This window comes from Balaenoptera ricei, chromosome 19, assembly GCF_028023285.1.
Source record: "Balaenoptera ricei isolate mBalRic1 chromosome 19, mBalRic1.hap2, whole genome shotgun sequence".
Taxonomy (NCBI): domain Eukaryota; kingdom Metazoa; phylum Chordata; class Mammalia; order Artiodactyla; family Balaenopteridae; genus Balaenoptera; species Balaenoptera ricei.
Window position 1 is genome coordinate 3,512,757 of NC_082657.1, and position 15,917 is coordinate 3,528,673.

Here is a 15,917-nt window from a genome sequence, read left to right on the forward strand (position 1 = left end):
CAGCTGAATGTAATCACTGCCACCCCAATTCTCTCCCATTACATATCAATATAGGTGAAGAGGAGAGAGAGAAACACGATGGAGAAATTTTCTACCTGGAAGAATACACTTTGGCCAGGAGATGATGGTGGTTTCCACAGCAACATTACCCAGAGAAGCCCAAAGTTGATATCGTACTTGAAGCCCCAGACGTCCATACAGTCAATGCCACTTACAGTGGTGCTGCACGGTCCTGCCGGCGTCGGGAAAACCACGGTGGCAAAACAGCTGCTGCTGGAATGGACACAGGACGACCAGGCAAAGACATCCAGTTCCGCCTTCTATCTCAGCTGCAAGGACCTCAACCACAAGGGGACGTGCACTTTTGCAGAGCTGATATCTGCGAACGGGCCGGATTTGCAGGATGCCATTCCGGGGATCCTCACGCAAGCACGGAAAATCCTGTTCATCGTCGACGGCTTTGATGAGCTGAGAGTCCCCTCGGGGGCGCTCATCCATGACATATGTGGCGACTGGAGGAAGCAGAGGCCAGTGCCCGTCCTCCTGGGGAGTTTGCTGAAGAGAAAAATGTTACCCAAGTCCACTTTAGTGATCACCACCCGACCGGGCGCCCTGAGGGAGCTCCGGCTCTTGGTTGAAGAGCCACTCTTCATAGAGATCGAGGGGTTCTTGGAGCTGGACAGAAAGGCATATTTCTTGAAGCACTTTGAAGAGGAGACTCAAGCCCTGCGAGCTTTTGACTTGATGAAGAAGAACGCGGCTCTGTTCCGCATGGGCTCAGCGCCTGCTGTGTGCTGGCTGGTCTGCACGTGTCTGGAACGGCAGATGGAGAAGGGGGAAGACCCTGCCTCGACCTGCCTGACCACCACGTCCCTGTTCCTGCGTTTCCTCTGCAGCCAATTCACAGCAGCTCGCGGCAGCTGCCCCCGTGATTGCCTCCAAGCTCCGCTGAAGTCTGTGTGCCTCTTGGCCGCTGAGGGCGTATGGACACAGACATCTGTGTTTGATGGAGAAGACCTCAGGAGACTTGGGGTAAAGGAGTCTGCCCTCTGTCCTTTCCTGGACAAGAATATTCTCCAGAAGAGCAAAGACTGCGAGGGCTGCTACTGTTTCATCCACCTCAGCGTCCAGCAGTTTCTTGCCGCCGTGTTCTATGTCTTGGAGACTGAGGAGGAGGAGGAGGACGTGGGTGGCCACAGGTGCCACATTGGGGATTTGCAGAAGCTGCTGTCCAAGGAAGGAAGACTGAAGAACCCCAGCCTGACCCAGGTGGGCTACTTCGTATTTGGCCTCTCCAACGAAGAAAGGGCCATGGAGCTGGAGACGACTTTTGGCTGTCTAGTATCGATGGAGATCAAGCAGCAGTTACTGAAATGCAGATCAATGCCCCGTGGGAAGAAACCCTTCTCAACCATGGACACGAAGGAGGTTTTGTATTGTCTTTATGAATCTCAGGAGGAGGAGCTTGTGGAGGATACAATGGCCCCCGTCACGGAGATTTCTATCCACTTGACAAATACATTTGAAATGATGCAGTCTTCTTTCTGCCTTAAACACTGTCAAAACTTGCAGAAAATTTCACTGCAGGTAGGAAAGAGGATATTCCTGGAGAATGATACCACGTGGAAATCAGATGCTCAGGTTGAGAGGTAAGAACCCATTTTAAAAAATATATATTTTTTAATGTTACTAGTTCTCCCATCTTCAGCCTCAGCCCACACTCTTTTAGGAAGAGGACAGAGTCCCTACTACTCACTATGGCTTAGGGTCAGAATTCTCTGGAATGTCTGGCTGAAATTTCTTCCTGCCAACTCGCCATTAAAGTTGGGAAACATGATGTTCAGATCAGGAATGGGGGCTTTGGAACCTTACTTTGTTTTAGTATTATAGTTTTATAGTATACTACTATATATTATATATACTATAATACTGTAGTATATTATAATACTATAGTATAGTATACTATAATAGTATAGTATAGTATAATACTATAGTATAGTATACTATAATACTATAGTATAATACTGTAGTATTATAGTATTATAGTTTCCGTGTGGCAAATGGGCTCAGGACACTCTAGACATTTCATATAACTTCCCTCCCTGCCAATTCTTTCAAAAAAATTTTTTATAATACATAGCCACCATGCTGTACATTACACCCCAGGATTTAGTTATTTTATAACTGGGTGTTTGTACCTTTTGATCAGCTCACCACTTTTTTTTTAAATAAATAAATACATAAATTTATTTATTTATTTTTGGCTGCATTGCGTCTTCGTTGCTGCGTGCGGGCTTTCTCTAGTTGTGGAGAGTGGGGGCTACTCTTCGTTGCAGTGTGCGGGCTTCTCATTGTGGTGGCTTCTCTTGTTGTGGTGTGCTGGCTTAGTTGCTCCGCGGCATGTGGGATCTTCCCGGACCAGGGCTTGAACCCATGTCTCTTGCATTGTCAGGTGGATTCTTAACCACTGCGCCACCAGGGAAGTCCGTTACTTGTCTTCGATGATAGTCATTCTTACAGGTGTGATGGTATCTCACTGTGGTTTTGATTTGTGTTTCCATGATGATTAGTGATGTTGAATATTTTTCATGTCCCTGTTGTCCATTTGTATGTCATCTTTGGAAAAATGTCTATTCAGGTCCTCAGCCCACGTGTTACAATAGTTTTTCTTTTCTGTTGAGTTGAGTTGTATGAGTTCTTTATATATTTGAGATACTAACCCCTTATCAGACATACAGTATGCAAGCATTTCCTCCCACTTAGTAGGTTCATGTTTATTTTGTTGATGCTTTCCTTTGCTGTGCAGCCTACCAATTCTTGTTGCTTTTCCTGTACGTGCTTTTCATAGCTGCTCTTGTCAATGCCTTCCTCCTAGGTCACAGCACGACCATCATTCTCTTCATCTCTGGGCAGATCTCTGCTCTGTGTTCAGTTCAAACAAGAACCTGAACTTTCTGGATGTGAGGGAAAGCTTCCTGAGTCACTCCTCAGTGAGGATTCTTTGTGAGCAGATAACCCATGTCACCTGTCATCTCCAGCAAGTCGTGTAAGTAGCAGCTGATCTTGCAGTGGTGATCCCCAGGTGTTTTAAATGTGGGAGCAGTATTGGAATGCCCAACCAGGCTCTGACCAGCCAGGTGCTCAGAATGCAAAGAAATGAAATGATTGCTATCCTTAAATGTGTCTAGTTGGAGAATTGTATTATGTTGAGTCATTTTTATGAAATTTGGCTGGGAGTTTGGATGTTCCCGTACATCTGCTGCGGGGCGTATTCAAAACTCAGCCTATAGAAAATATAGCCACATACATGTTAGAAGGAGAACTGAGTGGGAATTGGGGAAATATTCCAGAGAGGAAAGTTTCAAATATGTGAGTAAGAATGTGTTGATGAAGCAATGGTGCACTTATGACTAATGTGTGGGATGGGATTGAGAAATTCTGAGTAGAGTAGGTTGTGGCAGAAGCAACTCAAGATGTGGGTCACCTGGGCAGGTGATTATTAGCACATCCTTCTAAACCAACACATGTTCTTTTTGATGATAGCCATTCTGTCAGGTGAAGCGATATCTCATTGTGGTTTTGATGGGCATTTCCCCAGTTAGCGATGCTGAGCATAATTTTCGTGTGATTATTTGTTGGCTATCTGTATGTTTCCTTCCCAACAATGCCTATTTAGATCCTCCACCCATTTTTAATTGGATTGTTTATTTTTTGATATTAATCTGTACGAGTTCTCTATTTGGGATATTAACCCCTTACTGAATATATTGTTTTGCAAATATCTTCTCCTATTCAGTAGATTGCCTTTTTGTTTTGTTGGTTTTCCTTCACTTTGCAAAAGCTTTTCAGTTTGTCGTCCCATTTGTTTTTTGTTTTGGTTTCCTTGTATGAATATACAGATCCAAAAAAATATTTCTAAGAGCAACATCAAAGAGTACTGCATGTTTTCTTCTTGGAGTTTTATGGTTTCAGATCTTAAGTTTAAATCTTTAATCCATTTTGAGTTTATTCTTGTATATGGTGTGAGGAAGTGGTCTGGTTTCATTCTTTTACATGTAGCTGTCGAGTCCCCCACTCCCCAAAGGAAAAAAAAACCAAAAGGAAAACACAGCACATATTCAGGGGATAAACTTTATAAGTTATGTTTAAAATTATGCAGATACATTGAAACTTCCCGCAAACCAACATACCTTAGAAGCCTTAATTAAGCCACTGAAAAGGTTGTGTTATTTACTTGGACAAATAGCTATGCCAAACGTCAGCTGACTGTACCTGCTGATGTCAGGGTACATGTACCTGGTTCATCTCAGAATGCCATAGGACTTGTGTGTACAAGGCCACAAAACTCTAACGTAGGTTGGTGCCAGCAAAGGTGGCAGTTTCTTCTGTATGACTTTGAAAAGTTTACATTGTTCTGGTTTTATAAGGTGTACATGAGAGAATAAAAACTAGGAGGTACATTTAATTTGTTCCACTAAGAGTTTAGGACCCTTTAGGCAGGAGCTTTGAACAGTAGCACCTCCCTTATTCTGGCTCTCTCTGTGCTGAAATTTAATTTTGAACTTCTTCTGAATGAGCCACAGGGAATGTTCATTATCTAAAAGTGAAGCATTGAGGGTTATAAGACCAAATGCCTGTTTATGGAGAAAAGTATTTCATAGTGTGTGTGGGGGGTGAATTGCCAGGTTTGGAGATACTAGATAAAAACAGATTAAGAGGACTTTCCTGGTGCCGCAGTGGTTAAGAATCTTCCTGCCAAGGCAGGGGACATGGGTTCAATCCCTGGTCCGGGAAGATCCCACATGCCACAGAGCAACTAAGCCCGTGTGCCACAACTACTGAGCCTGCGGGCCTAGAGCCCATGCTCTACAGCAAGAGAAGCCACCGCAGTGAGAAGCCCGCGCACCTCAATGAAGAGTAGCCCCCGCTCGCCGCAACTAGAGAAAGCCTACGCACAGCAATGAAGACCCAACGCAGCCATAAATAAATAAATAAATAAATAATAAATAAATAAATAAAAATAAATAAATAATAAATAAATTTATATTAAAAAAGAAAAACCAGGTTAAGAAGCTGTAAAAACAAAAATGAAAATGAAGATATGAAATAAGATTGTAGCGGAAGAGGCAGTAATCCAGGTGTTGATTTTTTTTTTTCCCCCTCAAATTAGGGTGGATTAAGCATGATTTAAAAAGGGGCCCTGACAAAAGTCCTTTCCCCGGTTACTTCCTACTATCTACACAGGAAAACTTATGAGCTAGCTTCATTATTGTATAACATGAGGTTGATAGAATCTTATTCTCAAGAAGGTGGCACAGTTAGGTGCTGGGAAAATCTTTTTTAAACACTGAAATGTTTCTTGAAGCCCAGAGTTTGATTAGAGAAAATTATATTCCACTTAAGATTTATTCAAATCCCATTTAAAATCCTACAGTCATGCTAGATGACAGGAAAATAAAAAACGATGCTTTTTAAAAAAAAATTTTTATTGTATAGTTGATTTACAGTGTTGAGTTAATTTCTTCTGTACAACAGAGTGATTCAGTTATACATATATATTCTTTTTCATATTCTTTTCCATTATGTTTATTACAGGATATTGAATATGGTTCCCTGTGCTATACAGTAGGACCTTGTTGTTTATCTATCCTATATATAAATAGTTTGCATCTGCTAATCCCAAACTCCCAATTCTTCCCTCTCCCACCGCCCCTCCTCCTTGGCAACCACCAGTCTGTTCTCTGTGTCTCTAAGTCTGTTTCTGTTTCATAGATATGTTTGTTTGTGTCAAATTTTAGATTCCACATATAAGTGGTATCGTATGGTATTTGTCTTTCTCTGCTTGGCTTACTTCGCTTAGTATAATAATCTCTAGGTCCATCCATGTGGCTGCAAATGGCATTATTTCATTCTTTTTTATGGCTGAGTAGTATTCCATTGTATATATACCACAAGTTCTTTACCCATTCATCTGTCGATGGATATTTAGGTTGTTTCCATGTCTTGGCTATTGTAGTAAATAGTGCTGCTATGAACATAGGGGTGCGTGTATCTTTTTGAACTATAGTTTTGTCTGGATATATGCCCAGGAGTGGGATTGCTGCGTCATATGGTAACTCTATTTTTAGTTTTTTAAGGACCTTCCATACTGTTCTCCATAGTGGCTGCACCAATTTACATTCCCACCAACAGTGTAGGAGGGTTCCCTTTTCTCCACACCTCCTCCACCATTTGTTATTTGTAGACTTTTTAATGATGGCCATTCTGACTGGTGTGAAGTGGTACCTCATTATAGCTTTGATTTGCATTTCTCTAATAATTAGCGATGATGAGCATCTTTTTATGTGCCTATTGGCCATCTGTATGTCTTCTTTGCACAAATGTCTATTTAGGTCTTCTGTCCATTTTTCAATTGGGTTGTTTTTGTTGTTCTTTATTGAGTTGTATGAGTTGTTTGTGTACTTTGGAAATTAAGCCCTTGTTGGTCGCATTGTTTGCAAATATTTTCTCCCATTCTGTAGGTTGTCTTTTCATTTTGTTTATGGTTTCCTTTGCTGTGCAAAAGCTTGTAAGTTTGATTAGGTCTCATTTGCTTATTTTTGCTTTTATTTCTATTGCCTTGGGAGACTGACCTAAGAAAACGTTGGTATGATTTATGTCAGTATGTTTTGCCTATGTTCTCTTCTAGGAGTTTTATGGTGTCATGTCTTATGTTCATGTCTTTAAACCATTTTGAGTTTTTTTTGTGTATGGTGTGTGGGTGTGTTCTAACTTCATTGGTTTGCATGCAGCTGTTGAATTTTTCCAACACCATTTGTTGAAGAGACTTTTTCCCATTGTATATTCTTGCCTCCTTTGTTGAAGATTGACCATAGGTATATGGGTTTATTTCTGGGCTCTCTATTCTGTTCCAATGATCTATATGTCTATTTTTTTGCCCGTACCATGTTGTTTTGATTACTGTAGCTTTGTAGTATTGTCTGAAGTCTGGGAGGGTTATGCCTCCTGATTTTTCTTTTTCCTCAGGATTGCTCTGGCAATTCTGGGTTTTTGTGGTTCTGCATAAATTTTAGGATTATTTGTTCTAATTCTGTGAAAAATGTCATGGATAATTTGATAGTGATTGCATTGAATCTGTAGATTGCTTTGGGTAGTATGGCCAATTTAGCTATATTAATTCTTCAAATCCAAGAGCATGGGGTATCTTTCCATTTCTTTGAATCGTCTTCAATTTCCTTTATTAATGTTTTGTAGATCTCAGCATATACGTCTTTCACCTCCTTGGTGAGGTTTATTTCTAAGTATTTTACTTTGTAAATGTGATTTAAAAAGGGATTGTTTGTTTACATTTGTTTACATTTCATTGTTAGTGTAAAAAAATGCAACCTATTTCTGTATGTTAATCTTGTATCATGCTACCTTGCTGAATTTTGTTGATCAGTTCTAGTAGATTTTGTGTGGAGTCTTTAGGGTTTTTTTATATATATAGTATGTCATCCTCATGTAGTGACAATTTTACCTCTTCCCTTCCAATTTGGATTCCTTTTATTTCTTTTTCTTGTCTGATTTCTGTGGCTAGGACTCCCAATACTATGTTGAATAGAAGTGAGAGTGGGCATCCTTTTCTTGTTTCAGATTTTAGTGGAAAGGCTTTCAGCTTTTCACCATGGAGTATTATATTGACTGTGGGTTTGTCATAAATAGCTTTTATTATGTTGAATGTTCCCTCTATACCCACTTTTGTAAGTTTTTATCATGAATGGGTATTGAATTTTATCAAATGCTTTTTCTGCATCTATTGAGATGATCGTGTGTTTTTTGTCTTTTCTTTTGCTGATGTGGAGTATCACATTGATTTTGCATATGTTGAATGATCCTTGTGACCCTGGGATGAATTTAACTTGGTTGTGGTGTATGACCTTTTTTATGTGTTGTTGGATTTGGTTTGCTAATATTTTGAGAATGTTTGCATCCATATTCATCAAAGATATTGGCCTGTAATTTTCTTTTTTTTTTGGTGGTGTCTTTGTCTGGTTTTGGTATCAGGGTGATTGTGGCTTCATAGGATGTCTTTGGGAGTGTTCCTTCCTCTTCATTCTTTTGGAAGAGTTTGAGAAGGATTGGTATAAGTTCTTCGTTAGTTTGGTAGAATTCACCTGTGGAGTCATCTGGTCATGGACTTGTGTTTGTAGGGAGTTTTTAAAATTACAGATTCTATTTCACTTCTAGTGATCAGTTTGTTCAAATTATCTATTTCTTTTTGATTCAGTTTTGGTGGGCTGTATGTTTCTAGAAACTTGTCCATTTCTTCTAGGTTATCAAATTTGTTGACATATAATTGTTCATAGCATTCTCTTACGGTTTTTTGTATTTCTGCAGTATCAGTTGTGATTTCTCATCTTTCATTTCTTTTATTTTGGTGTTCTCTTTTCTTCTTGGTAAGCCTGGCCAGAGGTTTGTCAGTGTTGTTTACTCCTTCAGAGAACCAGCTCTTGGTTTTATTGATTTTTTTTTCTATTTTTTAATCTCTATTTTATTTGTTTCCTCTCTGATCTTTATTTCCTTCCTTCTGCTTATTTTAGGTTAGGTTTTGTTCTTTTTTCTAATTCTTTTAGGTGGTGGGTTAGGTTGTTTATTTTAGATTTATCTTGTTTCTTGAAGGCCTGTATCACTATGAACTTCCCTCTAAGAACTGCTTTTGCTGCATCCCATAGATTTTGCAGGGTTGTTTTCATTGTCATTTGTCTCAGGTATTTTAAAATTTCTTCTTTGATTTGATCATTGACCAATTGGTTTTTTTAGTAGCAACTTGTTTATTCTTCATGTAATTGTTTTTTCTTGTTTCTTTTTCTGTTGTTGGTTTCTACTTTCATGCCGTTGTGGTCATAAAAGATGCTTGAAATAATTTCTATACTCTTAAATGTGTTGGCTTCTTTTGTGCCCTAGTATGTGGTCAATCCTAGAGCCTGTTCCATGTGCACTTGAAAAGAATGTGTATTCTGTTTTATTGGGGAGGGGGATGTAATGTCCTGAAAATATCAATTAAGTCTAACTCTTCTATTGTATCATTTAGGATCTCTGTTGCTTTATTGATTCTCTGTCTAGAAAATCTGTCCATTGATGTCATTGTGGTGTTAAAGTCTCCTACTGTTATTGTATTCCCATTAATTTCTCCCTTTATGTCTGTTACTATTTGTTTTATGTATTTGGGCACTCCTATATTGGGTACATATATGTTGACGAGTATAATATCTTTTTCTTATAATGATCCTTTTATCATTATATAGTGTCCTTTATCTTTCTTTGTAGCCTTTGTTTTAAAGTCTGTTTTGTCTGAGTATTGCTACCCTTGCTTTCTTATCATTTCTGTTTGCATGAAATATCTTTTTCCATCCCCTCACTTTGAATCTGTGTATGTCCTTTGCCCTTAAGTGGGTCTCTTATAGGCAGCATATTGTAGGCTCTTGTTTTTATCCAATCTGCCACTCTGTGTTTTTTTTTTTTTTAAAGGATAGTTATCTTTTTTTAAAAAATTAATTTATTTTTGGCTGCGTTGGGTCTTTGTTGCTGCGTGCGGGCTTTGTCTAGTTGTGGCGAGCGGGGGCTACTCTTCCTTATGGTGCGCGGGCTTCTCATTGCGGTGGCTTCTCTTGTTGTGGAGCGTGGGCTCTAGGTGTGTGGGCTTCAGTAGTTGTGGCACGTGGGCCCAGTAGTTGTGGTTCACGGGCTCTAGAGCACAGGCTCAGTAGTTGTGGCGCATGGGCTTAGTTGCTCCGCGGCATGTGGGATCCTCCCGGACCAGGGCTTGAACCCGTGTCCCCTGCATTGGCAGGCGAATTCTTAACCACTGCGCCACCAGGGAAGCCCCCCGTCCCTGTCTTGACTTGTGACTTCTCATCCCACTATGTGTTCTCAGCACCGACCATCTACAGCACTCAAGATGGAATGAATCCCTTCTTTTTATTTTCCCTAGAATTAAGAATGTCTCCCCTGCCGATGCTTACCGGGACTTCTGCCTGGCTTTCATTGGTAAGAAGACGCTGACACACCTGGTCCTGGAAGGCAGTGTCCACAGTGACGAGATGCTGTTGCTGCTGTTGTGTGAGATCCTGAAACATCCAAGATGTAATCTGCAGTATCTGAGGTAGGTCTCCTGTCATTGCTGTTCTCAGCATGGAAAGGATGCTGTGAGCTCTGTGAACAGGAAAGAAGAGGGTGGCCACTCTGACTGGGTACCATGCTAAACAGGGGAACCCATTGTCACATAGAATATGGATGGCATGTCAGCCTATAGTCTTTCCCCAGCCAGCTAGCCTTCTGCATTGAATAATGAGCCCTGAATGCTAGGAAACACTCAGAGTTTTGTGTCATCTTCTAGCTTAGGGACATGGCATCTCAGGTTGCATGTTACCTACCTGTTGTGATTCAGAGTAGCCATCAGCCTTAACTGGTCACTAAGTGATGCCGTAGAAACATCGAGTGTTCTGGTTCCTGGTAGCTCACTGGTTTGACGGATTCCCTTATCCTCAATGAGATCTCGTAATGAGTGCTCTGATTATCATCACCCATCGTTAGGGTACCATTCCACCCCCCCCCTCTACTTAGTTGAGTAGCAACGTGAGGTACTGGCTAGTGACACAGGTTTTTGGATTTGGGAACCTTGCTTTGACATTTATGACCTGTATGATTTTGAGCTGTTCCCTCATCCATGAGATGGGGTTTTGAGGATTGAATGAAACATGGGATGTGAACTGCTTTGCATAGGCACCGGGCACAATTGGCAGCTCTTACCATTATGGATGATTTCTGATGGTGCTGTCTTTCATTAAATTAGAAAAAACATCTATTACTCTGAAGTGTGTTCTTGTTTGTTTGTTTCTTTAGATTTTTATTCAGACAAGTAGAGTTGACGCAAAAGAGTCTTGAGAAATGTGGGTAGTGAAATAACAATTGAAAGTACATGTCTTAAGCATGATATTAAAAAAATCAGATTACAGACTTAGATTTAGTGTTTGTGTGTTTTATAAAATCTCAAATATATAGAAAACATTCATTTTGAATGAATGTAATTTTATAATTTTTTGAGGAAATTATACTTCATAGTTTATGGCGAAGGTGTTTACTAGCTGACATAGTATAAAAGTAAATGTTTACTCTGAAGTTGTGGTAAATGGCATTTCTACGTGGATATACTGAGGCTGCAGAATGACAAATGGCTGGTGCAGAAGAATCTGGTTGTTTTTGTTTTTGTTTTTTCAAGATGTCACTCTTTATTGCTATCCTGAACGTAAGGCATGATGAGTTGGAACTTTAAGTCTTTCCCCCCCCCCCCCACACACACACACTGTATTTTATTTTTACAAGAGATAAATAGACTGACACCAAACATTGTAAATGGATGACCACAACAAAAGCAACAATGATTGCAATTACCAAACACAAAACACACTCATACTATGTCATAATATTGACATTCAGTCCAGTAATCCTCCACTGTAACAGCTCCTTTACTTTGCAGTGAAAATTGATTTGTATATTCTTTGCCTCTGAGTCCTTGTGGGATTTTTTTTTTAATTCAAACAAAAAGTCACAAAAATTATACTCATCCTCATCAGTTCACTCAGTCCCATGTAATTAATTTTTTTTCATCTTGATCTTTTGTTATCACTTTTATGAGTTCATCAGTTTTTCATTAGAGTTCTGAAAATGCTTCAGAATCTGCTTTTTGCTCATTGATTTGAGACACTTTACATTCCACCTTGTATTCAAATTACGTAAACTTACAATGTCCTTATTATAGGTTAAGCTTTGAGGGAAGAAAGGTACTGATTTTTAAGAACTCCAGTTTTGCTTATGACATATATTCTAATAGGCAGATGGATTGATTATATCCTTTATTTATTATATCCTTTATTTGCATGGCAAAGTATCATCTCTTCCCAAAGAACAGATGAAGGGAAAAAAAGAATATTAAAAAGTTTAACTAACTTGTGAATATTTTGAACATTAGGGGCAGAGCCATTATTCAAACGAGCTTGTCCTGGAGTCCTGTACTCTGATTTGTGTCTACAAGAGCAGCTGAGTTTCCGTCCCAGTATAATGGATTGCCTCAATGTTCTCTAAAATAACTGCACCGCATTCATATTTCCATCAACAGAAGGAGTTTGCAGTTATTCTTGTTCTTGCAACACAAACTCAAACTTTGCACCTGGCTGCCTAAGTGTCAAATTGTATCTCCTTGTTTTAATTAGCATATTCCCTAATAACTTATGAAATTGAACTTTTTGAGTTTCAGGCATCAATTTTTTTTAAAAGATTTTTTTTGATGTGGACCATTTTATTTTATTTTTTTTAAACATCTTTATTGGAGTATAATTGCTTTACAATGGTGTGTTAGTTTCTGCTTTATAACAAAGTGAATCAGTTATACATATACATATGTTCCCATATCTCTTCCCTCTTGCATCTCCCTCCCTTCCACCCTCCCTATCCCACCCCTCTAGGTGGTCACAAAGCACAGAGCTGATCTCCCTGTGCTATGCGGCTGCTTCCCACTAGCTATCTATTTTACGTTTGGTAGTGTATATATGTCCATGCCACTCTGTCACTTTGTCACCTCTTACCCTTCCTCCTCCCCATATCCTCAAGTCGATGTGGACCATTTTAAAAGTCTTCATTGAATTTGTTACAATATTGCTTCTGTTTTATGTTTTGGTTTCTTGGCCCTGAGGCATGTGGGATCTTAGCTCCCCGACCAGGAATCGAACCCGCACCATCTGCATTGGAAGGCAAGGTCTTAACCAGTGGACCACCAGGGAAGTCCCCAGGCATCAAATTTTTTTTTTCAATAGAATCACATTTAAATTTAAGTGGGATTAGGATAGATTCAGGTCAGGGAAAGTGATATGAAAAGTGGGGTTTGAGAAATAGCCGGCCATGTTGGTGAAACTTCACACAGAATTGCACTACTGATTTTTTTTTTTCCTCATAGAGATGAGGCTGGGTGATGATCAGATGGCCACGGAGATACTTGAAGAAGCAAAGGAGATCAGTTTTCTAATAGTTCAGGCCAGGGTTTGACGCATGTTGGAGTAGAATGACATGAGAATCAAGGATGCAGTCTCCAAGCATAATTAGCTGACAGGGTCTCTTTGTCCTCACAGAAGAATGACTTTCCCCCATTTATCCCGCAGGTTGGGTTCTTGTTCTGACACCCCTCAGCGGTGGGCTGATTTCTCCTCGGCCCTCAAAATCAACCAGTCCCTGACATGCCTGGATCTCACAGCCAGTGAGTTTCCGGATGAGGGTGTCAAGTTGCTGTGTTCGACTCTGAGACACCCAATGTGTTTCCTGCAGAAATTGTCGTAAGTCTCTCCTCTCTTCCCGTGGAACATCTTCATTTTAGGTCTGGGGCCACATAGAGAAGAGCGATGGTAAGACCAGACTTACAGGGCAAACCCTATGGGACCTCTTACTGATGGAGACACCTGGTACCCATTTCGGTCCCAGGTGGGTGATGCATGCATTTTTGCTTGCCCTTCTCTCATTTCTGGTCCTTCAGGCTTTGATCACTAGCACAGGATAGAGAGGGTGGGGACTTGCATTAAGGGCTGTCAGCTGGGAAGTTTGGACTTTGGAAATGTCTTACCACTTACGTGGTGCTTTTGCAGGTTGGAAAACTGTCACCTTACAGAAGCCTGTTGTAAGGAGCTGTCTTCTGCTTTGATTGTCAACCAGAGGCTGACCCACCTGTGCTTGGGCAAAAACAACCTTGGTGTTAGCGGGGTGAAAATTTTGTGTGAGGGCTTGAGTTACCCCGAATGTCAACTACAGACCTTGGTGTAAGTCCCTGCTGGTTTGTGTGTGTGTGTGTGTGTGTGTGTGTGTGCGCGCATGTGTGTGTATTGTGTGTACATGTGTGTGTATTATATGTACATTCACACACCTGGATTCAAGTAGGACAGAAACAAGAGTACTTAATAATTCCACTTGAATGAAACCAGCAAGATCCTGGTGGAAATTAGGGAAAGAACAGTTAGAAACAGATGTTAATGTTTGCATGTCTTTTAAGAGTAAGGTTGACCTTCCAGCCTCTTCCTATTCTGAGAATTTGAGATAAGCAGCTGGCTCGCAGGTCCGATGTTCTGTGTATATTCTGAAAATTCACATGACATCTTCCAGCAAGTGGGAGTGGATTGAGTTATATATTAGGGTTCAAGACTGGAAAGGAAACCAGGTATTCAATTTATAGTGGCAGAGAGAGAAAAGGAGAAGGTCGTATTTCTGCTTCAACGGTATTCATTAGAAGAATATAAAATTTCCTATATGATGTCACTACGTAGACTGTGCTGTTTTACAGAGTTGATTTAGGCATCTAAACAACAACAGACATCTGATGCGTATAAGCACTTACTGTGTATCAGGTACTCTACTAAATTTTACGAGACTTTTTAATCCTTACAACCACAAGCAGTAGTTACCTTTGTTTCAGTTTTGCCAATTAGCTAATTAGAAAACCAAAGTTTAGCCACTTAGTTTGCCTATGGTCACATCTGTGTAGTGGGTATGAAGCCCCCTCTATAAACTGAGATATCAATGATCATTACCTTAAATACATAAAGGCAATGTTTGACCAAACCTCCAGTTTGTAGGCTGTCAAAACTTAATTTTAGATTTTGTTTTAGCTCCTCTCCCCAGGCGCCCTAGATTCAAGTATGGTTGTAAGGTCTCACGTCATACAAAGCATGGCATCTTTTGGTCCAGTTGTCAACCAGCTGCGCTTTGTCATGTCACTTCAGGCTCTACAGCCTCTGTCGCTATTATGCCGTACTTGGGGCACAAGGCTTTTTAGGGACGATTGCAGGTCCACCTGCCTAACTGTACCATGGGAACATCCTTCTCTGTGGTCAGGAGGGTTTGTAGGAGTCTAAGCTTGGAGGAGTCGGCAGTGTTTTAAATTAGAGACATAGCCACTCATATCAGGAATGTTGTGCTTTTGATGTACCACAGTTATGCTGGGACAATTTAATACAGGACTTGAAATAAAACATCAGACAGGGAGAATGGAATCCCAATGACCTAACCGTGCAGAAAATAAGTGAGGCCTCAGATTCAGTCTCAGGTCTGTCTGAATCCAGAGCCCTTCACCTATGTGATATGCTATCATGCTAGGAAAACCTGTATCGTAGGAGATGCGTGTCTGTTTCTCCATAATAAAAGGTGGCAGACAGAGGCCAGTTTAACACTCTACCATCTAGGCAGGGTAGACATAATGTAATCATCATTCCATGTGTTTTATGTTTTTATGTAGCCTACCTGAAAGCATATGGCTCAAGGTAGCATATAAGTGATGCTGGAAGTAACAGCCATTTCACAGGATGTGTGTCACAGAGGGATAATAGACTTCTCTTCATATGACTCTACTTGTAGGTTGTGTCATTGCAACATAAACAGACATGGCTGCAAATACATCTCAAAGCTTCTCCAAGGAGACTCCAGCCTAACACACTTGGACCTGGGTTTCAACCCCATAGCCACTGGATTGTGCTTTCTCTCTGAAGCTTTGAAGAAACCAAATTGTAACCTGAAATGTCTAGGGTAAGTTGCTTTCTTCATTTTAAAGATGTTTTGGAAATAATTTAATCTTTCAGAGATTTTGGAATACAAACTGCAATAGTATCACTCTTTGTCCAGTTTTAGGAGCAAACCCCGGCAGAAATTGAATACAGGTAACTGGGTGTTTATGAAGTTGATCAGAAGACCAGAGGGAGTGGGGTTTTTTTTTTTTTTTTAAGAAATTCTTCTTTTCTTTTTCTTATTATTTATTTTATTTATTTATGGCTGTGTTGGGTCTTCGTTTCTGCGCGAGGGCTTTCTCTAGTTGTGGCAAGCGGGGACCATTCTTCATCGCGATGCGC

At 40.3% G+C, this 15,917-nt stretch overlaps 1 protein-coding gene across 1 annotated transcript in view; it reads left to right on the top strand.

Annotated features, from left to right (window-relative positions):
• The first annotated feature begins 204 nt into the window (after positions 1-204).
• The window catches only part of NLRP7 (NLR family pyrin domain containing 7), a 42,009-nt gene continuing 26,296 nt past the window's right edge, over positions 205-15,917 (top strand). The window contains exons 1-6 of the mRNA XM_059905680.1: positions 205-1,649; positions 2,876-3,046; positions 9,974-10,144; positions 13,194-13,364; positions 13,671-13,841; positions 15,430-15,597. Coding sequence (XP_059761663.1) covers positions 205-1,649; positions 2,876-3,046; positions 9,974-10,144; positions 13,194-13,364; positions 13,671-13,841; positions 15,430-15,597 — 2,297 coding nt within the window. The remainder of the gene's footprint in view (positions 1,650-2,875; positions 3,047-9,973; positions 10,145-13,193; positions 13,365-13,670; positions 13,842-15,429; positions 15,598-15,917) is intronic.